Source organism: Cricetulus griseus, chromosome 6 (assembly GCF_003668045.3).
Source record: "Cricetulus griseus strain 17A/GY chromosome 6, alternate assembly CriGri-PICRH-1.0, whole genome shotgun sequence".
Classification (NCBI taxonomy): Eukaryota; Metazoa; Chordata; class Mammalia; order Rodentia; family Cricetidae; genus Cricetulus; species Cricetulus griseus.
In genome coordinates, this window is record NC_048599.1 from 55818534 (window position 1) to 55844898 (window position 26365).

The window sequence follows — 26365 nt, forward strand, 5'->3', positions numbered from 1 at the left end:
TCCCAAAATGTATCCTAAAATAGCAGACATTCATGCAGTCTCTGTATCATCTGCAAGTGGTCTAGCTGGGTAGTTCTGGTCCAGGATGGCTCACGAGGCTTCAGTTGTCCATGGTGAAGGCATCCAAAAGGTTTACTAGGGCTGAAGGGTCCACTCCTAATGGTTCACTCCCATGGCAGTTGGTGGGGCTAAGCTCCTTCTCTCATAGGCCTTTCTACGGTGCCGGGTAAGTTCCTCTTGATGTGGTAGCTGTCGCCTCACAGTGCAAGAGATCCAAGAGTGAAATAAGGAAGCAGCTGCAATGCCTTTTATGACCTAGTCTGTAAGTCACAGTCACTTATGCCATGTTCTATTCATTACAAGTCATATACCGTTACTAAGTGCAGTCCACAAGCAATGGGAGGGGGATTTAACTGTATCTCCTGAGGCGTGGGGTTGTCACAGAACTTACAGACATAGCTTAGAATCACCACACAGTGTTTGTAGTCATGTCGTCACTTTCTCCAGATTCCATTGAGACAAGAGTAAAAACAAAACAGGATCCGTAACTGGAGCCCTCCTCAATACACCTTGCAGTAAATGTCCCCGTACAACTTATGCTTTATTTCAACTATTCTTGAAACATCCACATTCCTCCGTCCCCGAGGTTATATTCAAGAGACTCTGATGACACTCCTGAAATACTGCAGGCAGTAAAACGGGACATTAAAAACAACAGAACAACCTACTCCTAAGATAATTGGAGCAGAGGAAAATAATTCCCAGTAAGCTCACTTTCTCTCTCTCTCTCTCTCTCTCTCTCTCTCTCTCTCTCTCTCTCTCTCTCTCTCTCTCTGACCAGAGTGTTTATTGAAATTCTGGGTAATAGTCTTCCAGTCCTGATTTAGGGACCATAGAGTGTCTAATTCAGGTTGCCTAACTTGCTGTCATGACTGGAGCTCTGAGGGAAATGTGTGGAAACTTAGAAATGAGGGATCATCCTGGATATCAAAACAGCCAAGTGCCCTCATATGTGATCTGAAGGTGTCAACAGGAACCAATTCGGACTTGCAATTTGGTAGGATATGAAGACTGTTTTAAAAATACAGTCTTTGTAATCACCAGGAAAGTGGGAGCTGGCAGGACACCACAGGCTGTAGCTCAGTAGGTAGAGCACTTGCCTAAAAACGCATGAGACCCTGGATTAGATACCAGGAATCTCAAAGGAAAAAAAAAAAAAGAAGAAGAAGAACAGTACAATCCAGGTATTTACACATTAAAATGAATTTTTCTGACTGTTATCTTTAATCTTGTGTCTTGAGGGTATTTGAGAATGTGATAAAAGATAAGGAAAATAAGCTCACAATTTTGCACAAGAAGCATAGCCATGAACATCCCAGAAGGCAAACGTTTGCTGAGAGACAGTAAACACAACGCAAGCCATAGAACTACTGACCATCATAGTCTTGTCCTAGCCACTTGACCAAGCTAAGCCGCCAATTTTGCCAGTTGAGCAAAAGAAAACCTACCAAGGTTCCCACTTAGTAAGAAAGACTAGATGACATTTTCTACCGGTCATCCATAACCAAGATCGGACCCCACATTCCCAAGACCCATCTTCAGTGGAGGGAATTTCGAGCAGTGACACCCAGCCCGGAGGGGCCTTTAGGCTGCACACCCGAGGGTTCGGAGCGCACGGGACCCGGGAGGCGAAGGGGCGGGGCTGGGAGGAGCGGGGGCGGGGGGCGACGCGCGACCACGCCCCCTCCGCGCGCCCCCGAGCCGCGGCCTGCGTGTCCGCGCCGACCCCTCCCTCGCGCCTCGCGGGCGGGCGGGCGCACGCGCCGCCTCGCGCAGGGGCCGGAGGAGGCCGGGCCTGTCAGACCCCGCGGCCGGCCTCCGAGCGGCGCGGGGCGGGCACAGCGGCTGGAGCTCGGCCTCGATCCCTGGCCCGGGACGCAGCAGCGCGAGCCTCCGGGGCGGGCGCGCGGCGGCGGCGGGGCCGCGGGAAGCTGAGCGCGGCGGGGTCCCGAGGCTCCCCGGAGCTGGCGCGCGGTAGGGGCGCGGCGATCGGAGCGGGTCTCGTTCTCCTCACGATGGGCAGGGACGCGCGGCGCTGCCCTGAGGAGCCCGAGCGCCGGTGAAGGCGGAGCCGCCGGCTCTCCGCGGCCATGGCCGGCCCCAGCGCGTGGAAGCGCCTCAAATCCCTGCTGAGGAAGGACGACGCGCCGCTCTTCTTAAATGACACCAGCGCCTTCGACTTCTCGGACGAGGTGAGCGACGAGGGGCTCTCGCGCTTTAATAAACTTCGAGTCGTGGTGGCCGACGATGACTCGGAAGCCCCGGAAAGGCCTGTGAACGGGGCGCACCCGGCCCTCCAGGCCGACGATGACTCCTTATTGGACCAGGACTTACCTTTGACCAACAGTCAGCTGAGTTTGAAGATGGACCCCTGTGACAACTGCAGCAAACGGCGCGAGCTGCTGAAGCAGAGGAAGGTGAAGACCCGGCTGACCATTGCTGCCGTCCTGTACTTGCTTTTCATGATCGGAGAGCTTGTAGGTGAGTGCTGTCGCCGCCTGGCTCTCCCTTGGCTCTGTCCAGCTGGTAGCTACACCTAAGTTGAGGTTGAAACTTTGTTTTCAGGAAGTGTGTTAGGTATGGAGAGACATCCGCAGGACATGAAAAGGCCACCGGATTCCAAAGTGCGGCTCCCTGAGCGTCCACAGATAGCTCCGTGTGCCATTTACTGTAGGGTTTACGGCGTTAACTTGCTTGAGTATCACGTAACTTCTCTTTCTACAGATTCCCATCAGGTTGATCCCCGGACATGTAAAATAATTCTAACCTTGCTTAGAATCAGAATTTTATTCTATTCAGGGACGTTGCCGAACACCGTTCTGTTTTCACACATAGGGGTTCTGAAAGCCTTAACTTTATGAGTCCACCTTATGGGGAATGGATGAGCCATCTGCCGTACTAGACTTTTCTTTCTCTCTACATGTGACACGTTTGGTCCTTTTATGCCATTTCCTTTTGGGCTTATAACCAAGGGCTTTACAGATTTCAATCCTGCCAACTGACTGCAAGTTTATTATTATAAGGAGACTAAGTGAGCAGAGGGCGGCTCCACGGCTTCAAGGGCTTGTGTTCTTTCTCATTTTTAAGTATTTCGGATAATAATTTCTCACTTTAAGGTTCTTAGTTTCGACCTTATTTTTACTATTACATGACTTTATAGTCGCCCCTTCATATCCAAGGGTGAATTGGTTCCAGGAGTGCCCTCTACAAACCTGAATCTCAGGATGCCTCATCCAAAGACGCCTTATGTAAAGGTCCCTTACATAAAATGAAGCAGTTATTTGCATATAACCTACATATACGTCCTTCTCTACTGTAAATCACTTGGAAATTATTTCGACTACAAAATAAATGCTGTGTAAGTAGTTGTTATTCTATATTGTTTAGAGAACAAGTCTGTGCGTGGTGAGTCCTGAGGCAGTGTTGATTTTTCAAATGTTTTCCAGCCATGATTGATGGGATCCATGAATGCAGTACTCACATATGGAGAGGACTAACTAACAACTTCTTAGTGACAAATTATAAAGTGACATTCACAGGGGAGATGGTTCTCTCCTGTTGTCTCTTACAATGAACTATGAACTGATTAAAAGTGCTTGGACAAAGCTTTGTGAGGCAGAATCACGCTTGTTCCCTGCCTCATGCCCTATCTTTCTTCCTCGGTGTGAACTCACCTGTAATGATCATCTTTCCTTTCTCAGGGCTCCCTTTCTCCTGCCCTTATGGAATTCATAACAAGTTGATCCCCCAATGGTTGTCAAACTTTTGTTGACTTCACTGTAACAAGAAATACACTGTAATAAAAAATACTTCACATGTAAACTTAGGTATGAACATATCCACAGATCTCACTATAAATATATGTGCAGAGCAAACAGAAATTTTATATACTCTGTTGTAATGTTTTCAGTCATCTCTCAGCCCACTGTACTAAGTTTGTGGCCCACTAGTAGGCTTGCTGTGTCACATCACCCATCTACCAGCTTTTTCAAAAATGTTCACTTCATTTTAATTACATGTTTGTGTGGGGAGGGTGAGTGTGTGCGCATGAGTGAATGCAGGTGCCTAGAGACAGAGGCTTCAGATCCCCTGCAGCAGAGTTACAGGTGGTTTCGAACTTCCTGAGTGGGTGCAGGGAACCATAACAAGAATAGGGAGTGCTCCTAACCACTGAGCTGTCTCCAGCCTCTGACCTCAGCTTTTATATTCCTGCCTTTTCCCAGATCATCTACTGGCTAGTGTGTTAGTCATATCTCATTTCAAAAGACACCTCTGAAAGCCTCTTTTTTTTTTTTAACTGTCTGGAATAAATTTCTGTCATCTTATTTTCCCACTGTAACTCTTTACATGCCTGTTATTTGTTTAATATTCCTTTACTGAAATACAAGCTGACTGCGTAATACATCAAACAGTGAATGATACAAAGGAGGCATAGTAAATGAGATTTTGTTGACTTTTTAATTATATTTTTAAAATTCTTTGGGGTTTCATATTATTTATAATGCATTTTAATCATTGTACACACCCATTCTCTTTCATACCCCCTTCCTTTCCCTCTGGAAACCTTCTTCCTAACAAGGTTCCCACTTGTGTGTCTTTTGGGGGTATGTGGCACACTCACTGACTTTAATGGGGGCTGTTTGTGTGAGCATTGGAGGAAAGTTACTTATGAAGCATAGCAATTTATCAGTGAGTACACCAGTGAGAAAGTGACACCCTCTTCCCCAGAAACCATTAGCAGTCCCTCAGGGAGAGATAAAACCCTCTCTCTTCCCAGATGAAATTTTGACAGGCCCAATCTTGTTGAAGTTCTTATTAAGGAACCACGGTGGCAGCATGTCCATGAGTGCAACGCTATGTCATATACAGAAGACATCTTTTTGTGGCACTCTTCCCCATCCTCCAGCTCTGAACTCTTTTTCCACCTCCTCTTCCACATATTCTCTGAGCCTCAGAGAAGGTAATACAGGTGTTCCATTTAGGGCCAAGCACTCTGAATTATTCTGTTAGAGAATTATAAATGTGTAAACTATGAAATACAGAGATGGTAAGCTGTAGTCAGAATGTGATCTCCTGACTTCAGCAGGCTAAGTTCCAGGGACTTTCTCAAACTCATGCAACTGAAATACTCACCAATCACACTTAGTGGTTTTTGAAGTTGATATTGAGAATTTGAAGTTAGTTAGACATGTTAGTCATAATTTTCTCCCTTAAAATTAATTTAGATGTAATTTAACTTAAGTAAAAATTAATATTTAATTGTCCTGACTTCTCATTTCCAGAGTCTCTCACTTAGGAAATATTTTTGCAAAAGCCACAATAAGTATTTCCTTTCCAAAACTGACTTAACATCCAAATATAGAGTCTTTTGTTAATAATACAGAAATGATAGGAACTGTAGTGCTCAGAATGTTATCTAGACTTAGATCTAGTGTAGTGCTTATTAAAATGTATCCAAAGAACTTAGAAATAAATCATCTAATGTAGGAAGTCTGAACCAATGAAAAAATCACTTAGAGATGTGAGAGGAGACAGTTTTGAATCTAGGTTTGCCTCTGACTTGCTCAAGACATTGGACAGGGTGTGTTATCTTTCCTCCCTTCCATTCAACAGATCTTTTCTGAGCACCTACATGTTAGTTTGTGTGCATTGTCCTGCATGTTCTGGCTATCTAATGAAGAGCAAAACTGTTCTTATTATCTGAAGTTCCTGACCTAACAAACATTAAATGAATAACGAGGTGGTTAAATTATAAATTCAGATATTCTTAAATTCTATGAAGAAAAAGAATAGACATATTACCCAGTGGGATATAGTTTTTGCATGGGATAGGAGCATTTAAAGCCAACAACAAAAAGGATATTAGGAATCATCCAAGCATGTGCAAAGGTCCCAAAGCTTTCAGTTCTTTTAATAAACCGACAGAAGACTGGTGTGACTGGAGTACAGTAGTCATAAAGGAAGGAGGCAGGAGGACCAGATAAACAAGTCCTGATAGACCACATTGAATGAGTGCAGTTTTTGTTTTAAGTACAATGGGAAGCCAGTGAAGGGCTTTACATAGGAGAGTGACTTTTTAAAAGATCACTGTGGATGTTCTGTGAAGAAAGGATTGGGGGTGCAAGAATGAGAGCAGACTTAGAGAGATCCTGACTAGAAACAAACCCAAGTAGATGCAGGAGAGACAGTCTCAGGGGAGGTTAACAGAACTGACTGATCTGGACATAGGGGTTGAGGAAAGAGCAGATCAGGAATGATCTTGAGTTTCTCACTCACCAGTTGGATACAAGGGTGCTACTTCATTTATGAAGTAGAAAGAGGGTGCAGAACAAAACTGAGGCATGGACTCAAAGGCTACCTAAACATGTTTATTTGCATGCTTATGCAGACAAGTGGAAATGTCTGGTGGGCTATTAGATACAAGCCTGTTCTTTAGAAAACAGACCAGCACGGTAGATGATGTCAGAATAGGCAGAATTACCTGAGAACCCATGTCTTGAGGAACTTCAACTTTAGAGAGGCAACAGGTATCCCCAAACTCAAGGAAATGAACTACATCAGTCCCTCTCTCTCCCTTACCATTGATGCCACTTTCTACAGTTTTAATTCACTACAACTGCCATATCCAAAGCTATTAAATGGAAAATTCAAGAACTACATAATCCATCTTTTAAACTGTTCACTGTTACTCCATCTTGCTCTGGATATAAATCATCCCTTTGTCTAATGTCTCCTCATGTAACTTTTTATGTTGTATTGTTACAGCTGCCCTGTTTTATTATTAGTTACTGTATTAGTTCTTATTGTGCCTAACAAATAATTTAAATTTATCTTAGGTTAGTATGTGTATGAAAAATATATGTACAGTATTTGATACTATCCAAGATTCAAGCTGTCCAGTGAGGATCTTGGAATACATGCCTCAGAACAGGGTGAGGAGGACTGCTGTATTTCAAAGAGGAAATAAGATATCTTCTTAGATGAAAACTAAGATACCCTTTGGACTTGGTAACAGAAAAGCAGTATTTTACAAGTTTTTATTGCACCTAAAAACACATAAAGATATACACACTGACTTTTAGATAAAGAACTGTGTATTTAATTTTTCCCTATCTCAAAATATCTCTTTAACTGAATTAAAGGGATTTGGCTTCCTGGGGGAAGGAATAAATACACACAGATGGGAAAAACTAAAAAGGAGAAAAAATAACAAAAAATCTTGGAGCCTGGAAAAGAAACAGAGTTAACTGGTTTACTACACTCAAGAAAGCCCACACCTCAGCTGAGTACCAACCTAGGTTACACTACAGTAGTGCATCTCAGGCTTTGCTATATATACATCACAGTCATGAAGAGAACTTGTTAAAACTCAAAGTACTGGTCCCCACCCTCAGAAGTTCTAATAAGAGAGGCTTGGGATAAGGCCAGAGCATGTATGCATGTATGTATTTTGAGACAGTCTTGCTACTCTGTAGCCCTGACTGACCTGGAACTCACTATGTAAACCAGGGTGGCCTCACACTCATAGGGATTCACCTGCCTTTACTTTCTGAATGCTGCTATTAAAGCTGTGCCTCACTATGCCTGACCAGCGCTTGTGTTTTGATTGGAACCCAGGGAATGCTGATGCTACCTCCACAGGACCCACATCTAAAACTATTGCATTAGAGCATCCTAAGCAGGCCTGACTGGGCCATGCCAAGTGCCTCTATGTATGTACAAAGAAGGCTAAAATAAGGAAAGATAGTGAAAAACCTGTTTTAAGAGCCAGTTATAATCATATAATTTGTATACACAGAGATAACATCATGTATCTAGAAAAGAACAGGTTGTTCTACAAAAGAAATTCAGGGTAAAAAAAAAAACCCTGTTGAACAATAAAAGCCTCAAAGGAACTTGAACACAAACAATAAAACAAAAACTCTTAGGAAATTTAGAAAAGGAGGGACAGCCATAGTGGTGCATGTTGCATATCAGTACTTGGGGGCAGAGGCAGGCATATCTCTGAGTTCAAGGCCACCTTGATCTACATACTGAGTTCCAGGCCAGCCAGAGCTACATAGTAAGACCCTATTTCCAAAAAGGTAAATAAAATAAAAGAAAATGAGTTATTCTACTCTTCCAGAATAGAATAAAATTAATATTAAAAAAAGAAAATGTATGTATGTTAATATACATACATACATACATACATACATACATACATACAGTTGTGTGATTGTCCCCACTTACCCATGTGGATATATTCCAAGATTCTTAATGGACACCTGAAATCACAAACCCTAATATATATTGTCTTATGTTGCCATAACTGAACATCACAGACTAATTTATAAAGCAGAAAAGTTTATTCAGCCTGTGTTTCTGGAGACTAGGAAATTCAAGATCTAGAGGTCACATTTGTTGAGGTCCTTTTCAGTCTCAAAGCAGTATTGAGGGGTCACATGATAAGAAAAGATGTTCTTCATTCAGATCTCTTCTTCCTATAAAGTCCTGTTGAATTGAGGCCTTCCCCTTGAGTTCTCATTTAACATTACCTCCCAAAGATCAGTTTAAACTTCCAACCTCTTAATATCTCCTAATAGAGATGAATCAGCAATTTGAATTGTGATGGAGACATTTAAGATCTAAGACACACACACATACACACACACACACACACACACACACACACACACACACACACCATACTAATCCTATGCCATTGATTACAATGTATTTTCTAAATATCATTTTCTGTTCCTCTCTTCAGAGGTTGTTATCTGTATTCAAAAGTATAAGCTAAGCTAATTTTTACCCTTTGGTTGAACCAGTATGCACTTTATAGAATTCTTCAATGTCACTTCATGTTCAACCCTTCATGAATAAAAGAAAACATGTTTTTCCTGCTTTGCTGTGGTATTCAGATAATGTAGTTATTAACTCGCTATATTCATAGAATTAGCAAGTTAAACAAAACTTGTCATCCTTGTTTTGTTTTTACTGCCAATTTAATGGTTAACTTTATGAAGTAATTAACACTTTGGAGAACCTGTTATTAGAAATGGGGTTATTTGCCAGAAATTTGTACAGTGGGCCCTCCATACCCACAAGTTGCATGCCCACAGGTGCTATATCCATAGTTTCAGCTACTCATGGGTGGAAAATATTTGAAAAATAACGTGTCTGTATAGAATATGTACAGACTTGTCTTCTTACAGTATTTCCCTAAATAGTACACTATAATAATTACATTGTATTGGTGACCTAGAAATAATGTAAACTATGTGTAGGTTTATATGTAAGGCTGTGTGCAAATAGAACACTTTATATAAGATACTTGAACAGGAACAGATTTTGATACTCAAAGGGGTTTCTGGAATCATCCCCATATAAATTGAAAGATATGACATACACACAATTTGCATGAAATTTCAGAATACTTTGATTTAGCTGTATAAGGATAGAAATTTATCTCACATTGTTGTCTATGGCCATACCACCCTGAATGCACCTGATCTTGTCTGATCTCGGAAGAAATTTATCTCACATTGTATTTTGTAGTATGTTGTACATTTCAGTTGATTATCTACATTTTTTAGTTAATCTTCCTTCCCTTTCTCCCAGGTGGATACATCGCAAATAGCTTAGCGATTATGACAGATGCACTTCATATGCTAACTGACCTTAGTGCCATTATACTCACTTTGTTTGCTTTGTGGCTGTCCTCAAAGTCACCAACCAGAAGATTCACCTTTGGATTTCACCGCCTAGGTAGGTAACATAAATTTCTTTTGGCTTAAAATACTTTAATGTAAAGCTATAATGAACTATGACCCTGATTAGCTAAAATCTTTAAGGTGGTAATGGAATTGAACATAGCAAAGGAAAATAAGTAATGAGACTTATCCACAAAGCTGTCTGCCATGGAGCATCCCACTCAGGCTTCCCTGAGGAGTACAGAACTATGTGGTTACAGTGCTCATGTCTTCGTTGTTTCTAAAGATGCCATCATAAGGAGGTGTGGTTCCAGTTTATTGAACCTAACAAAACCATCTGGGTCACTCACTAATAAGCATTTGCTGCTTCGTTGTACTTCAAGAATTTCAACTGAAACCACATATTAAGCATTTTCATCATATGTACAAAATATAGTATGTGACTGACCTTGCATTATATCAATGTAATTCTGCAAATACATTCATAATATTTAGTTTAGAAGGGTTTAAATCTATACTATTACCTACATAGCTCTGGTTCTTACTGTTGCCATGGTTTTAAACTAGTTCCTTACTCTGAAAATACATAAAAGAACTATTTGAACTACTCTATGAAGACCCCAAAATTAAGAACTTTCTGGTTTGAAAAACTCAGCCCTTAATAATGCACATTGAAGAATTGAGACAAAAATAATGTTCTTTGAATTTTTGAATACTGGCTATTGCATTGAGATTCTATATAAGGAGGCAGGAAATAGAACTGCAGTTATTAGAAATTACCACTCTACCAAAGAACCAAATTAAACATTATCTGACAGTAGTAAATATAAACATGGTTTAATGTAGTTGGGTTTTTGTTTTTCTCTTAACTCTTTGGGGGGCCTGCCACCCATTTCCCAAATAATCACACAGAGACTTCTTTCCTATGAATGCCCGGTCTTAGCTTGACTTATTTCTTTTTTTTTTTTTCATATTGTAATAATTTATTTTTATACAATTTTTTATTTAAATTTATTAGAAACAATCTTGTTTTACATGTCAATCCCATTTCCCTCTCCCTCCCCTCCTCCCCTGACCCACAAACAACCCCCTATGCATGCCATCCTCTTTCTGCTCCCCAGGGAGAAAGAGGTTTTTCATTTCCCTGTGTCTAGGCTGAGAGAGTATCCCTCTATGTGGAATGGTCTTCCAAGTCCATTTGTACACTAGGGATAAACACTGATCCACTACCAGAGGCCCCATAGACAGCCCAGTCCTCCTAACTGACACCCATGTTCTGGGCATCTGGGTCAGTCCTATACTGGTTTCTTAGCTATCAGTCTGGGGTCCATGAGTTCCCCCTTGTTCAGGTCACCTGTTCCTGTGGGTTTCTCCAGCCTGGTCTTGACCCATTTGCTCATTACTCCTCCCTCTCTGCAACTGGATTCTAGGAGTTCAGTTCAGTGTTTAGCTGTGGGTGTCTGCTTCTGCTTCCATCAGCTACTGGATGAAGGCTCTAGGATGGCATATAAGGTAGTCATCAATCTCATTATAGGGGAAGGGCATTTAAGGTAGCCTCTCCACTATTGCTTAGATTCTTAGTTGGGGTCTGTAACAATAAGTCTTTCCTCCAAGCTGCCCGAGTCCTGCTGCCACGTGGGCGCTTTTCGCCTGGCTGCGCAAGTTCCACCCACTGCCACGTTAAGGTCCCAAGTAACACACAGAGACTTATATTAGGTACAAATGCTGCTTGGCCAATAACTAGGATTTCTCATCTGCTAGCTCAGTCTTAATTATCATAAATCTATATATTTAATAAGACTTATCTTATCAGACACCAGCGGCAAGCATCCTGTCTTCCCAGGCTCACATGGTGACTTGCACTTTCTCCTGCCTTTCTCAGATTCCTCCTTGACTCCTAGTCCCACCTATCTTGTTTTCCTATTGGCCAACAGTACTTTATTTATCAACCAATAAGACAATCATATACACAGAAGGACCTCCCCAATCAGGGGTCATCCTTGTAGATATCTGGGCATTTTCCTAGTGCCAGATTTCTCTTTAGACCTATAATGGCTCCCTCTATTATGGTATCTCTTATCTTGCTCTCCTCTATTCTTCTCCAGACTCAACCTTCCTGCTCCCTCATGTCCTCCTCTCCTGTCCTTTCCCAGAAAGTGGTCTCCTGTACTAATTTATTTGAGGGTACCACCCACCTTCTCTTCTAGGAGCTTCAGTGTGGCTGAATTTATGTTGAGGTCTTTGATCCATTTGGCCTTAAGTTTTGTGCATGGTGATAGATATAGATCTATCTGTAGTCTTCTACCTGCCAGCATCCAATTATGCCAGCATCATTTGTTGAAGATGCTTTCTCTTTTCCAATGTATAATTTTAGCTTCTTTGTCAAAAAAAATCAGGTTTTCATTGGTGTGTGGGTTAATATCAGGGTTTTCAATTCGATTCCATTAGTCTGTCTATTTTTTTGTCAATACCAAGCTGTTTTCAGGACTATAGCTCTATAATAGAGCTTGAAGTCCAGGGATGGTGATGCTTCAGAAGTTCTTTTATTGTGTACAGTTGATTTTGGCTATCCTGGGTCTTTCATTTTCCCATATAAAGTTGAGTATTATTTTTCCAAGGTCTGTGAAGCATTATGCCATTATTTTAATGGGAATTGCATTGAATCTCTAGATTGCTTTTGGAAAGATTGCCATTTTTACTATGTTGGTCATACCTACCCAAGAGCATGGGAGATCATTCCATTTTCTGGTATCTTCTTTAATTTCTTTCTTTAAAGACTCAAAGTTCTTGCTATACAGATCTTTTACTAGTTTGGTTAGCATTACCCCAAGATATTTTATGTTGTTTGTGGCTATTGTAAAGGGTGATGTTTCTCTGATTTCTTTCTCAGCCGATTTATCGTCTGTATATAGTAGGTCTACTAATTTTTTTTAGTTAATCTTGTATCCAGCCACTTTGCTGAAGGTGTTTATCAGCTGTAGGAGTTCTCTGGTAGGGTTTTTAGGTCACTTGTGTAAACTACCATATCATCTGCAAATATTGAAAGTTTGACTTCTTCCTTTCCAATTTGTATCCCCTTGATCTCCTTTTGTTGTCTTATTGCTCTAGCTAGAACTTCAAGTACAGTATTGAAGAGATGTGAAGAGAGTGGACAGCCTTGTATTGTTCCTGATTTTAGAGGAATCTCTGTGTTTCTCTCCAATTAGTTGGATGCTGGCTGTTGGTTTACTGTATAATGCTTTTATTATGTTTAGGTACATTCCAGTTATGCTTGATCTCCCCAAGACCTATATTATGAAGGGGTGTTGTATTTTAAAGGCTTTTTCGTCATCTAGTGAGATGATCATGTGGGTTTTCTTCTTCAGTTTGTTTATAAGGTGGATTACATGGATGGATTTTCAGATGTTGAACCATCCCTTCATCCCTGGCATAAGCCTACTTGATCATGGTGGATGATTTCTCTGATGTGTTCTTGGATTCAATTTGCCAGTATTTTATTGAGTATTTTTGTATCAATGTTCTTGAGGGATATTGGTCTGTAGTTCTCTTTCTTAGTTGGGTCTTTGTGTGGCTTGGGTATCAAGGTCATTGTAGCCTCATAAAAGAGTTTGGCAATGAACCTTCTGCTTCTGTTGTGTGCAACACTTTGACGAGTATTGATATTAGCTCTTCTTTGAATTAATTTCTGGTAGAATTCTGCACAGAAACCATCTGGCCCTGGGATTTTTTTGGGGTGGGGGGATGCTTTGGATGACTGCTTCTATTTCATTAGGGGTTATAGGTCTATTTAAATTGCTTATCTGTTCTTGATTTATTTTGGGTAATTGTCCATTTAAATTTTTGAATTTTGTGGAGTACAGGTTTTCAAAGTATGACCTGAAGATTCTCTAGATTTCGTCGGTGTCCTTTGTTATGTCCCCCTTTTCATTTCTGATTTTGTTAATTTGCATGTTCTCTCTCTGTTTTTTGGTTAGTTTGGATAAAGGTTTGTCTATCTTGTTGATTTTCTCAAAGAACCAACTCTTTGTTACATTAATTCTTTGTATTGTTTTCTTTGTTTCTACTTTATTGATTTTAGTGCTCAATGTGATTATTTCCTGTCATCTACTGCCCCCAGGTGAGTTTGCTTCTTTTTGTTCTAGAGCTTTCAGTTGTTCTGTCAATTCTGTAGTGTGACTATTCTCCAGTTTCTTCATGTGGGCACTTAGTGCTATGAACTTTCCTCTTTGCACTGCTCTCAGAGTGTCCCATAAGTTATGTTGTGTCTTCATTCTCATTGAATTCAAGGAAGTCCTTAATTTCTTTTTTTATTTCTTCCTCAACCCAGGAATGGTGCAATTGTGCATTGTTCAATTTCCATGAGTGTGTAGGGTTTCGGCACTTTGTGTTGTTTTTGAATTCTGACTTTAAAGCATGGCAGTCTGGTAAGATACAGGGGTTATTCCAATTTTTTTTTGTATCTGTGGAGGTTTGCTGTGTTGCCAAGTATGTGGTCAATTTAGAGAAGGTGCCATGTGGCGCTGAGAAGAGAGTATATTCTTTTCTGTTTGGATGGAATGTTATATAGATGTCTGTTAAACCTAATTGGGTCATAACCTCTGTTAGTTCTTTTGTTTCTTTGTTAAGTTTCTGTCTGGTGTTCCTGTCTAGTGGGGAGAATGGAGTATTGAAGTCTCCCACTATGAGTGTGTGAGGTTTTATGTGTGATTTGAGTTTTAGTAATGTTTCTTTTACCAATGTGGGTGCCTTTGTATTTGGGGCAGAATTGAGACTTCATCCTGATGGATTTTTCATGTGGTGAATATGAAATGACCTTCTTTATTTTTTTGATTGATTTTAGTTTGAAGTCCAATTTGTTAGATATTAGGATAGGGACACCAGCTTGTTTCTTGGATCCATTTGATTGGAAAATCTTTTCCCAACCCTTTACTCTGAGGTAACGTCTGTCTTTGAAGTTGAGGTGTGTTTCTTGTATGCAGCCGAAGGATGGATTCTGTCTTCATATCCATTCTGTTAGCCTGTGTCTTTTTATAGACGATTATTATTAAGACCATTAATATTGAGGGACATTAAGGACCATTGATAGTTAATTTTTGTTTGTTTTGTATTTGTTGTTGTTGGTAGTGGTGGTGGTATTGTATGTGGATTTACCCCAAAGTGATCAGCTGCCTCTGATTTTAGCAGTCATCTTGCACTCATGTGTATGTATACCCATATACAGACACACACAATTCCAGTCTGTTGGATATAGCATTGTTTTTTTGTTTTTTGTTTGTTTGTTTGTTTGTTTTTTTGTGTTTGTTTGTTTGGTTGGTTGGGGTATTTTTTTGCTTTTCAAGACAGAATTTCTCTGTGTAGTTCTGGTTGTCCTGGAACTCACTTTGCAGAACAGGCTGGCCTTGAACTCAGAGATTAACCTGCCTCCTGAGTGCTGGGATTAAAGGCATTCGACACCCTCCCCCAGCTGATTATAGCCTTTTTTTTTTTTTTTTTTTTTGGTTTCTGTTTTTTGTTTTTTTTTTTTCAAGACAGGGTTTCTCTGTGTAGCGTTGGAGCCTATCCTGGCACTCGCTCTGGAGACCAGGCTGGCCTCAAACTCACAGAGATCACCCTGCTGCTGCCTCCTGAGTGCTGGGATTAAAGGCGTGTGCCACCAACACCCGGCAATTATAGCCTTTTAATTGGTATTTTCAAACACCCATGAGAGGCAATAAAGACACGAATAGCTTGATTCAAATTCTGGCTGTCTCACTTCCTACCAGTCTGACCTTAGGCAAGTTCTGTAACATCTTTGTGCCTTGGTTTTCTGTTTGTAAAGGATGCTAACAATAGCATCTCCTGCATAGAGTTATTATGGGCAGTAAGTGCATTACTCTTTGGAAAGCACTCACGACAGTGCCCAGCACTTAAAGGAATTGTCATTCTTCATTTAATCAGCTTCATTTCTTCTCTGAGAAACAGTTAAAATGAATTCAAGGCTTCTGTGTAGCAGGTATGCATGTTTTCCTAATTTTTTTCATAATTTGTTGAGAATCCTCATTCTGAAATAAAACAGAATTTGTGTTTCTTACAGATAAGAAATGCTGAGGGCCAAGGAAATGAGCAGGAGGGCTAGTCACCCTCTTCTCTTAGAGTTGTCACCACAGCCTCTGAAATTGCTGCAGTTTTTCTTTCCTTTCATGTAAAGCTGTGGATGGTATGAAATCATTCTGTGTTTTCTTTATTCACAGTGAGCTAAAGCAGCAGGATTATGTAGGGAAAGGGAGAGAGGAACAAAGCCTTGTGTATTGTTTTTAAATGTCTGGATTTATTTGATGTGGCATTTCTCCTTACTCTGAGAGCTAATAAAACTTGAGATTTAATAAAACCACAATGAAAGAAATTTCAAATCCTCAGGAGGAAAAATATTCTCTTCCAAGGGGGCCATTCTGAAGATAGTCACCCCATCTCCCTTCTTCCTTTTTGCCTCTCTGTGAATTACCTTAAGAATTGTCTTGGTTTCCTAGTGATCAGTCTGGGGGCAAAGAGCTCACACTTGTTCAGGTCAGCTGTTTCTGTGGGTTTCACCAGCCTGGTCTTGTCCACTTTGCTCATCACTTCTCCTTCTCTGCAACTGGATTCCAGTTCAGTTCAGTGTTTAGCTGTGGGTGTCTGCTTCTACTTCCATCAGCTGCTGGATGTAGGCTCTAGTATGGCATATATGTTAGTCATCAATCTCATTATCAGGGGAGGGCATTTAAGGTAGCCTCTCCACTATTGCTTAGATGGTTAGTTGGTGTCATCTTTGTAGATCTCTAGACATTTCCCTAGTGCCTGAATTATCTTTAAACCTATACTGGCTCCTTCTCTGATGGTATCTCTTATTTTGCTCTCCTCTATTCTTTCCCCCTACTCAACCTTCCTGCTCCTTTAAGTCCTCCTCACCCCTCCTCTTCTCCCCTTCTCGTTCTCCTAGTTCCCTCTCCCCTCCCCCCATGCCCCCAATTTGCTCAGGAGATCTTGTCCCTTTCCCCTTCTCTGGGGGACCATGTATGTCTCTCTTAGAGTCCTCCTTGTTGCCTAACTTCTCTAGTGGTGTGGATTGTAGGCTGATAATCCTTTGCTCTATGTGTAAAATCCATATATGAGTGAGTGCATACCATGTTTGTCTTTATGTGACTGGGTTACCTCACTCAGAATGGTTTCTTCAAGTTCCATCCATTTGCCTGCAAATTTCAAGATCCCATTGTTTTTTTCCACTGAGTAAATAAACCATTGTGTAAATATACCACATTTTCTGTATCCATTCTTCAGTTGAGGGGCATCTAGGCTGCTTCCAGGTTCTGGCTATTACAAATAATGCTGCTATGAACATCGTTAAACAGATGTCCTTGTTGTGTGAATGGGAAACAAGCATGGAACTGATCCAGACCCCATAAATGTGGGTGTCAGTGAGGAGGCCTCAGAAATCTATGGGGCCTCTTGTAGTAGATGAGTATGTATCCCTAGCATAGGAATGGACTTTGAGAGCCCATGTCACATAGAGGGATACTCCCTCAGCCTAGACACACTGGGGAGGGCCTAGACCCTATCCTAAAGTCTATTGCAGACTCTGAAGACCCCCCCCCATGGAAGACCTCACTCTCACTGGGGAGCAGAAATGGTATGGGATAGGTAGGGTGTTAGTGGGGGGCGGGGAGGAGGGGAGGGAGAGGGAACTGGGATTGACATGTAAAACAATCTTGTTTCTAATTTAAATAAAAAATGGAGGAAAAATTGTCTTGGTTTATATGGCATTTTTTCCAGATCTTCCGGATGGCACTGATATGAAGACTATAGTAAGCAGAGCTGTTTGAGTGTGGGGTAGGAAGGTAGTGTGTGATGTGATCACTTAACTCCTCACTCAGCCAATGCCAATGGCAAGACGATAGAAGAGGTATTGTTCACAGTGTTTGCTGAGCGGAGATCACGATGGTCAGAGCCTAAGACACAAATAAAGACAGGTTAAGTTTGCCTCCCAGAGAAAAGGAAGAGGTCAATCAGCCATTCGATGATAAGACTATGACCTACTCCAGACCTCCTAGTCTTGTTTTGGGTTTGTCTCTGGTCACACAGCTTACTATAAGCCTATCACTCCTTACGCCATCTATAGTGCCAGCTATGGTCAGGCTGACTTATGGTTAGCCAATGTTGACTACTTCATTCAGGTCTTCCTTATGCCTCAATTTAAACTCCCATTTCTAGCAAGTTCTAGAACTCAGTTCTTTTCCTGTAAGAGTTCATGTGATGTGATTAAATTTGCAATATGTGAATAATAAAAGGCATGGATTTTGTCATGGGTAGGAGGAAGCTGTTAAAAATGAATCACAACTTGGGAGAAGGGCTTTTTTTTTTTCTTGATGCTTGTATGAAGGAAATTTTTAGTCGAATACTTTCTGTAAAGCAACAAACTGTATAGTATTAGTGCTATATAGCCAAATGCTGACCAAGACACATCTAGCTGGCAGGCAACAGGAAGTGGTCTGAGACACTGGGTGTGTCTTGGGCATATATGAGACCTCAAAGCCCCCTCCACTGTGACAGATTTCCTCCAACAAAGCCACACCCACACAACAAAGCCACTCCCTTTGGGGGGCCATTTTCTTTCAAACCACTGCAATTTGCATCCTGTTACCTTAAATTAAAAAACAGAGATTTTTAAGCAGTAATTACCAGTATTCCTGGCAGTTCTCCAAATAGTAATTTGGTATTTACTATGGTAATTTATCCATAGTAAAAGACCTTTTTTGTTTGGTCAGAGTAATAAATCATATTAATTGATTAGCATTTTAAGTCAGGTAGTATAATCTGTCTTGTGCTTCTTAAATATAAATTATCAGATTTCCTTTAGTATAATTATAATGTTTGTGGTTAAAAATTTAAATTTGAAACACTACCCAAAAAAATTAATGAAAAAAATCCCCTAAGCCCCTGGTTCATTCCACTTCCCAGATACATACTTTCTGTCTTATTAATTTGCCTGATTTTTATTTTTCTTGTTATCTACTTTTTTAAAGTAGATAAGTAGGTAACTGGTATATATATATATATATATATATATATATATGATATATATATATATATATATATCCTTAACCTTTTAATTATTGTAAGTAGGTGCCTGGTATCCGCACTGTGTATATAATACTTAACCCTTTAAGTTCCTGTTGGATGTACATTTAACATGTCTTCAGGTATGTGTTACAAGGCAAAGCCCTCTAGATATCTTGGGACACATGTTATTTCCTACTAGTAAAATTGCTAGATCAAGAAGTATATGCATTTTAAATTTTGATTAGTTTTACTAATTGTCTCTCAAAAAAGTTAAAGCATTTAGTATTTCCATTAGTATCCCTGCTAATTTTTAGAAATTATCAGTCTTAAATTTCTTTGCCAACTTAACAAGAATATAAGAATTTTGAGGGGCTAGAGAGATTGCTAAGTGGTTAAGAGCACTGGCTGCTCTTCCAGAGAACCCAAGCACCCACATGGCAGCTCACAGCTGTCTGTAACTCCAGTCACAGGATCCCATGTCCTCTTCTGACCTCTGTAGGCACCATGCATGCACATGATACACAGACTTCCATGCAAGCAAAACACCCATACAGAGTAATAAAATATAATCTTCTTTTACTACATTTGTTATTGAGGATTTTTCCATTTCTATGACAAATTACTCTTAGTTCCTTATCTCTTTTTAAAAATTCTTTTCCTTACCCATTTTTCTTATAGGTTATTTATATTAGTGTTGTGCTGTTAGGACCAGCTCTCCTATATCCCAGGCTGGCCTCAAACTCAAGATAGCTGAGGATGATGACCATGAATTTCTGATCCATTTGACCTTACCTCAGGAGTGATGGGATTACAAATGTACTACCAGACCTGAATTAAGCTAGAGACCACCCAGGGCTTTATGCATCTGAGCTACATCACAAGCCCGTTGTTAGACTTTTAAGTGTACTTACTTCTTTAGAAAAGTAGTCTGTGGTTACATTTCCACTTCTTTTCTTTACCAGTTTTACCTTGCAAATAGCCTGTAAATATACATAATTTGAGATATGAATAGAGGATGGGGATGAATTAGTTAAGGATCTAGATCATTCAATCTGCAAAATACTTTGTAAAAAAATGTTGTATAAGAAAAATAACAGCACTTTTACCTCCTCAGAGGAAAGAAGATGTAAGTAGAAGACTGTATACTATTTAGTTGGTGTGAAGTGTAATAACTGTGCTGAAGTTACATGTGTTTTCCATCTTCCCTTCTAGAGGTTTTGTCAGCTATGATCAGTGTGATGTTGGTGTATGTACTTATGGGATTCCTCTTATATGAAGCTGTGCAGAGAACGATCCATATGAACTATGAAATAAATGGTGATATCATGCTCATCACTGCAGCTGTTGGAGTGGCAGTTAATGTAATGTAAGCACAATATTTTTTCATATGCTATAAGCTAAAAGACTGTTGCACATCATGTATTCAGACCATAAAATGTTTTCATATTTAAAAATATGGCACATCAATTTTACTTGTAAGTATAATAAAATGGAGCATTATAAACTCATTAACTTGCCCACATGTTTAACACTAAGGAATTTAAGTAGAACCCAGTACATTATTTAATATTTAATAATCTTGTGTTAGCTACATTTTAAGGGTTTTGTACATGTATTTTATTTGTGTGTATGTGAGAGCACACATGATGTCATGCACACATGGAGGTCAGAGGACAACTTATGGGAGTCATTTCTCTCCTTTGACCATGTGGGTTCCAGGACTCAAACTCAGGCTGTCAGACCTTAGCAGTGAGTGCCTTTACCTGCTGAGCACCTCACCAGTCTGTTGGCTAGATTTTAAAGTCATGTTTTCCTCCTCAAAACTACTGAAATATGTTATATTCTTAACCATTTAGAGCAGAAGTTAGCAGACTTTCTTTAAATAGATGGGGTTATGGGTGGAGCTTAGTGACAGAGCACTCCCTAGCATGCATGAAGCCCTGGCTTGATTCCCACACTTCTAAAACAACAAAAAGGCTAGTTAGTGAGTCTTTGAGAGTATACAGTTTCATGTGAAGTGATGAAACCCTGATGTTAACAAAAGCAGCCATATTCATTGTGTGAACAAATATATATGCCTGTATTTTAATAAAACTTCATCTTTAAAAAAAAATTAGCCAAATACGGTCCTGTGGCCTTAGTTTACAAATCACTGTCTAATGGCTTCTATTCAAAGTTAGAATAAAAACCAGAAGATTTTTAAAATAAAATAAAACCCTGTGTATTCCTTCTATTTGCCTCTTAGCACTTTTTACTTTCCGTATTTTGGCCACAGTATCATCCTTTTTCAAGTGCATGGAGCACATTTTCATTTTAAGCCTTTGCCTGCTGTTCTTCCTAGATTACGAATCCTTCATCTGCTCTTGACTTCTGTGAGTCTCTGCTTAAATGGAGTCTGAGAGAGCTCTTCTGTGCCCACCCTACCCACCTACCCCATCACCTGGCCCCTCATCTCCCATACTTCTACAAAGCTGTATACATCTCCAAGGCATTTCACATTAACTGGCTGTGTGACAATGAGTATTTGCTTACACTTCTGACGTCCCATCAAAACAATATTTTCTGTGTAACAGTTGCTTTCATCCTTATTAAATGACTGTTCTGCATTGCTCCATTACTGTCTACTGAGCAGCAATAAATGTTTCATCAATAATTTTAGAGAAATAATATGTTCTCTTTCATTTTTAACAGAATGGGGTTTCTGTTGAACCAGTCCGGTCACCACCATTCCCACTCCCATTCCCCCTCCCTGCCTTCAAATTCTCCCACCATGGTATCTAGTGGACACAGCCATGGGCAGGACAGCTTGGCAGTGAGAGCTGCATTTGTACATGCCCTGGGTGATTTGGTACAGAGTGTTGGTGTGCTTATAGCTGCATACATCATACGATTCAAGGTAAAATAGTTCACTTCCTACTTCAAAAGTATTTAATGGTCATTTAAAAAGCTAGTTGTCTTTTATCAATGTACTGGACACTAATGCCTTTCTATTAATTTTTCACTGGCGTAGGATAATTGGCCATCAGTATACTTGCTTATTATCAGTAAGCACAATGATGTCACCTTAGTAGCTGATTTATCTGTAGCTGGCTTTGATAGCACCTTCACTATAAAACCCAGTGTTCAACCTTGTCACTGAACCACTGCACGATAGGCTGTGTGCTGAGGTTCTCATCTTTGCAGTAACTCTAAATTTTAATTCCGCCCTCTTCAATGATTATTTTAATCCAGATGGCTGATACAATTCTTTCCAGCCTCAGTATCTTTTACTTCTGATTGAAGAATTGAGAGAAGAAGACACAGAGAGTAGATATAATGACCAAATTCCCAGAAAAGACACTTCTTAAGAGTGAGGATGTTGCTCAGTTATAGTATCTGAGTTTTAAAAGTGTTTTCCAATGCTGTTAAAGACAGATAAAGAGCAGGGGATGTGTGCCATTCTTACTTTATAGTGTGTTGTAATGTCAGTCTCTGTTTAGTCACACAACTTTCATCTGTTTGCCTTTTAGCCAGAATACAAGATTGCTGATCCCATCTGTACATATGTATTTTCATTACTGGTGGCTTTCACAACATTTCGCATCATATGGGACACCGTGGTGATAATACTGGAAGGTAAGCACTCATTAATGCCCCACTGTGGGTTTAGCCCTCTCTAGTGGAAAACAAGTCAGGATTGCTCTGGACAGAAGCCATGACTTGCCTTCTACTGATACACTCTTGTACATAGCAAACAAGAAGCAGTGCAATCCCTGGGTCATGCACATGACCCTTACAGTAGGTAAAGCAGACAGTTGAGGGAATTGACATTTACAAATAAGAAAATGTTTGACAGTCAGTGTCATGCCACTAATAAACTGTAAAACTAGGATGAGAATGCAGCTTTTGATTCTTCATGCATTTATACCTTCTGGTTTATTTAATTCCTTCATCTTATTTAATTTGTACTTTGCTATATTTTTGACATCCTTGTCTTCCTGAAAGCATTTCTAAGCATGAAGACAAAAGTTCTCAGCAATAACCTACCCTTATCAAATGTTTCTAAGCTGGGCATAGTGGCTCGTGCCTGTAATCCCAGCACTCAGGACTCAGAGACAAATGGGTCACTGTGAGTTCAGCATCAACCTGATCTACATAGGGGCAAGTCCAGGCCAGCCAGGGCTACATAGTGAAACCATGTTGAAAAAAATTTTTTCCATCCTAACTTATTAGTGTTGTGTTCTAACTTCATTGCCACTCCATTTTAGTTAGAATTGACATTTTTAAAGTATTTATTGACATCTTGTATACTTCCTATATTTTTATAAAAATGTCTGTAATTTATCTTAAAATATAAGCATAGCTTAATGAATCCATTGGAACTGAATTTAGCAAAACCATTTGTTTTCTTTAAATGTAATATAAAACTTTTCCTGCCAAAGTAAACTTACAAATTATATGTTTCAAACTAATAGGTGTACCAAGCCACTTGAATGTAGATTATATCAAAGAATCATTGATGAAAATAGAAGATGTATATTCTGTGGAAGATTTGAATATCTGGTCTCTCACTTCAGGAAAATCCACTGCCATAGTTCACATGCAGCTAAGTATGTTGATAATGGGGTTCACAGGTGTCTGCTCTTGGAGCCAACATCTGAGCTTGTTATATGTATGAAGACACTTCTGACAAAAAAAAAGACTTAAGGTTGCTGGGTGTTGGTGGTGCACGCCTTTAATCCCAGAACTCGGGAGGCAGAGGCAGGCAGATCTCTATGAGTTCGAGGCCAGCCTGGTCTACACAGCAAGTTCCAGGACAGCCTCCAAAGCTATAGAGAAACCTTGTCTGGAAAAACAAAAAAAAAAAAAAAAAAAAAAAAAAAAAAAAAACAAAACAAAACAAAAAAAAAGACAAGGGAGGGTGAGATTCTTTAAAAGATAAATTGCAGGTCCAAAGGATAACAAAGTCTGGGAAGATTTCTCAGTGGTAGAGCACATGCCCTACCATGCATGAGGCCCTGTGTTCAATTCCCAGAACTCCAAATAAATAAATAATATTATTTAATTTTTTTGTACTTTGAGAAAGATATTACAAATTGATATCTTCCTGAGTTTTAAAGACAGCATATATATATATACTTTTGCTGTGCCATCTTTTATATAATAAAAAGCCAGATTCTTGTTTAAATCATTTCAGAGATTGATGGCTTTTAAAAATGAAAATAATATATGGATTTGGCTCTTTCTTAAGGAATATAAGGTCCTTAAATAAGAGGCTTGTATTCAGCATTCTCTCTGCTGAGCATGGAAAGACTGAGGTCATGAGAAGCCATTCTGGGCTTACACACTGTCTTCTCCAGAAGAAGGGCTTAGATGGGGGAGTCAGACTGATGCACATAGGGTCACAGTATACTGTTGTTTCTTCTCTGTATCTAGTTTACTAATGTATAACAGTGTACAATAGATAATTCAATATTTTCTTGATATTGCAGTTCCTGGAAGTTCATCTAAATGGGAAGAAGTGCAGTCCAAAGCTAAGCATTTATTACTGAACACATTTGGCATGTATAAATGCACTATTCAGCTCCAGAGTTACAGACAAGAAATGAACAGAACTTGTGCAAATTGTCAGAGTTCCAGTACCTGATCCTGTGTACTTGGGGTCTACAGCCTTATTTATCCTGCAGTCACAGACCTGAGAGCAATAAACGCAAACCTAATGGAGTCCCTGACAGCTGTGTCCATGTCAAACATGGTCTCTCATAGTCACTCGGGTCTGACTGATAACTGCATGATTTTCAGATGAAGTGTCCAAAGTACTGTTTACAGAGTGAGCTGTAACTCTGCAGATACCTCATAGAAGACAATCCAAGACCATACTTCATTAATTTGACAGAATACACAAGACGAACAGAAAGACTCAGAATTCAGTATTTGCATCTAAAACTACTTTTTACAGTCCTTTTATATGAAGTCAGTGCTAGCAAGCTCAGTGTTGAATTATTTGGGATTTTTGTCTCTGTATAATCTTGGCATCTAGTTTCTGGAATTGTGTTCCCTTTTTATAAAAATTAGCCCCCCAACAGATTTCAGAAAGTAATAATATCCAGAAAATGGAATAAGCATGTATTCCTAAGTGTTTCATAACTGTTTTATTTCATAAATAACTCTTAATTTTATTATTAGAGTCATACTTTATAAGCAAATTTTCCAGATATTACTGGTTTTGAATCTCAATGTTTTGATTATTTGTAATCTTATCAGAAATATTCACATAATGTGGTCATTGTCATTAAATTATTTAGGAAATTTTTAATATAACTCTGAATGGCAGAGATTAGATTTAACCTCAGATTACCTTACCATATAATGATCTAAAACAGAGGAGCAAGTAGTAGCATGTGAAGTTTTGGATTTCTATCTTCCCTGAAAATCACTTTTGTGCTTTATGTAGAATTATCTTAAGGACAGTAAGAGATGACAAAGCTTCAGCAGTTATCCACTGTCCTTTAAAGAACTGCCAATATTTGTTAGTAACAGTTTCCTTGGTGCCCTGTTCTCATGTGTAATCTGTATGAATCTTTCAGGTTCCTATCGAGGTACCTGAGTTTATTAATGCCTACCATGCAGAGTACCCTGTTACTCGAAAGAGAATTTATGTCTTATGTTATGGTTAGGGGGTTCTCCGTGCATTAGAGATATCCCCAAAGTACAGCCTTGAAGTTTCACAATAATGCCATAGCAGAAAGTTACAGAGGGTTGGGTGGAGAAAGTTCTTTGAGAAAACAAAAGGTGAAGAGTTTTGTTTTGTTTTGTTTTTTTAACTATGTATTGCACAAAATAACTGAAGTAAGAATGGCCATTAAAGCTAAATCTAGGGAAGTGGCATAAATATTTCCAACTAAGGGAACATAATTGGCAGAAGTTTGTTAAGGAGACAGTCGTGAATATTCATATCTGAATATTCAACAGTTGTTTTGAGATGACTTCTTTTCAGCAGAGACACTTTATTTGACTCTTGGCTCCTGAGTGAATCAGAGTGGAGTAACAATGTCCCAAGCAAGTTGTGAACTGAAATCCTAGAAACCCAAATGATGTGTAAATGGCGAGTGGGAAATAGGTGTTATCTTCATACTGCAGACTGTCCCTATGTGTAAAACTAAAATAAGAAAATCTAGATTATTATCCCAACAACCCCTAAAGTTGTTGGGAATTGATAATATCAAAAAAAAAAAAAAAAAGCTGATGTTACCTAATAAAACCCAGGAGTATTTGTTGAGTTCAAAGTTTGCTTTGAAAAAAAAAAAAGGGAAGTTTACTTTGTTGAATTTTATTGAGTCCATTTAAAATTATAAATTGTTTGAATTTCAAAACTTTTAGAATGTAAACTAAATAAAACAATGATAAGCATATGAGTAAGTGGTGGGCATTGAAGTGGCTGCCTGGGCATTTGTGGCCTTTAGGTGTCTAGGAAGAAAGGGAATATGTACCTTTTATACTTAATATTTTCCCATGTCAGTTAAGTTTATTTCTTGTAAGCACCCTTTATCACAATA

General features: G+C 39.5%; 1 protein-coding gene across 2 annotated transcripts; it reads left to right on the plus strand.

Annotated features, from left to right (window-relative positions):
• The first annotated feature begins 1996 nt into the window (after positions 1 to 1996).
• Positions 1997 to 26224, plus strand: Slc30a4 (solute carrier family 30 member 4). Of its 2 annotated transcripts, XM_035446158.1 has the most exons (8): positions 1997 to 2541; positions 9667 to 9813; positions 13837 to 13875; positions 20043 to 20196; positions 21522 to 21726; positions 22340 to 22445; positions 23285 to 23419; positions 24302 to 26224. In XM_035446158.1, the coding sequence occupies exons 1-8, from the start codon at positions 2151 to 2153 to the stop codon at positions 24454 to 24456; spliced, it is 1332 nt and encodes a 443-aa protein (XP_035302049.1). In that variant the 5' UTR covers positions 1997 to 2150; the 3' UTR covers positions 24457 to 26224. The 2 variants fall into 2 exon arrangements, with proteins under 2 accessions (XP_035302049.1, XP_027277786.1); XM_027421985.2 differs by lacking the exon at positions 13837 to 13875.
• Positions 26225 to 26365: the final 141 nt, after the last annotated feature.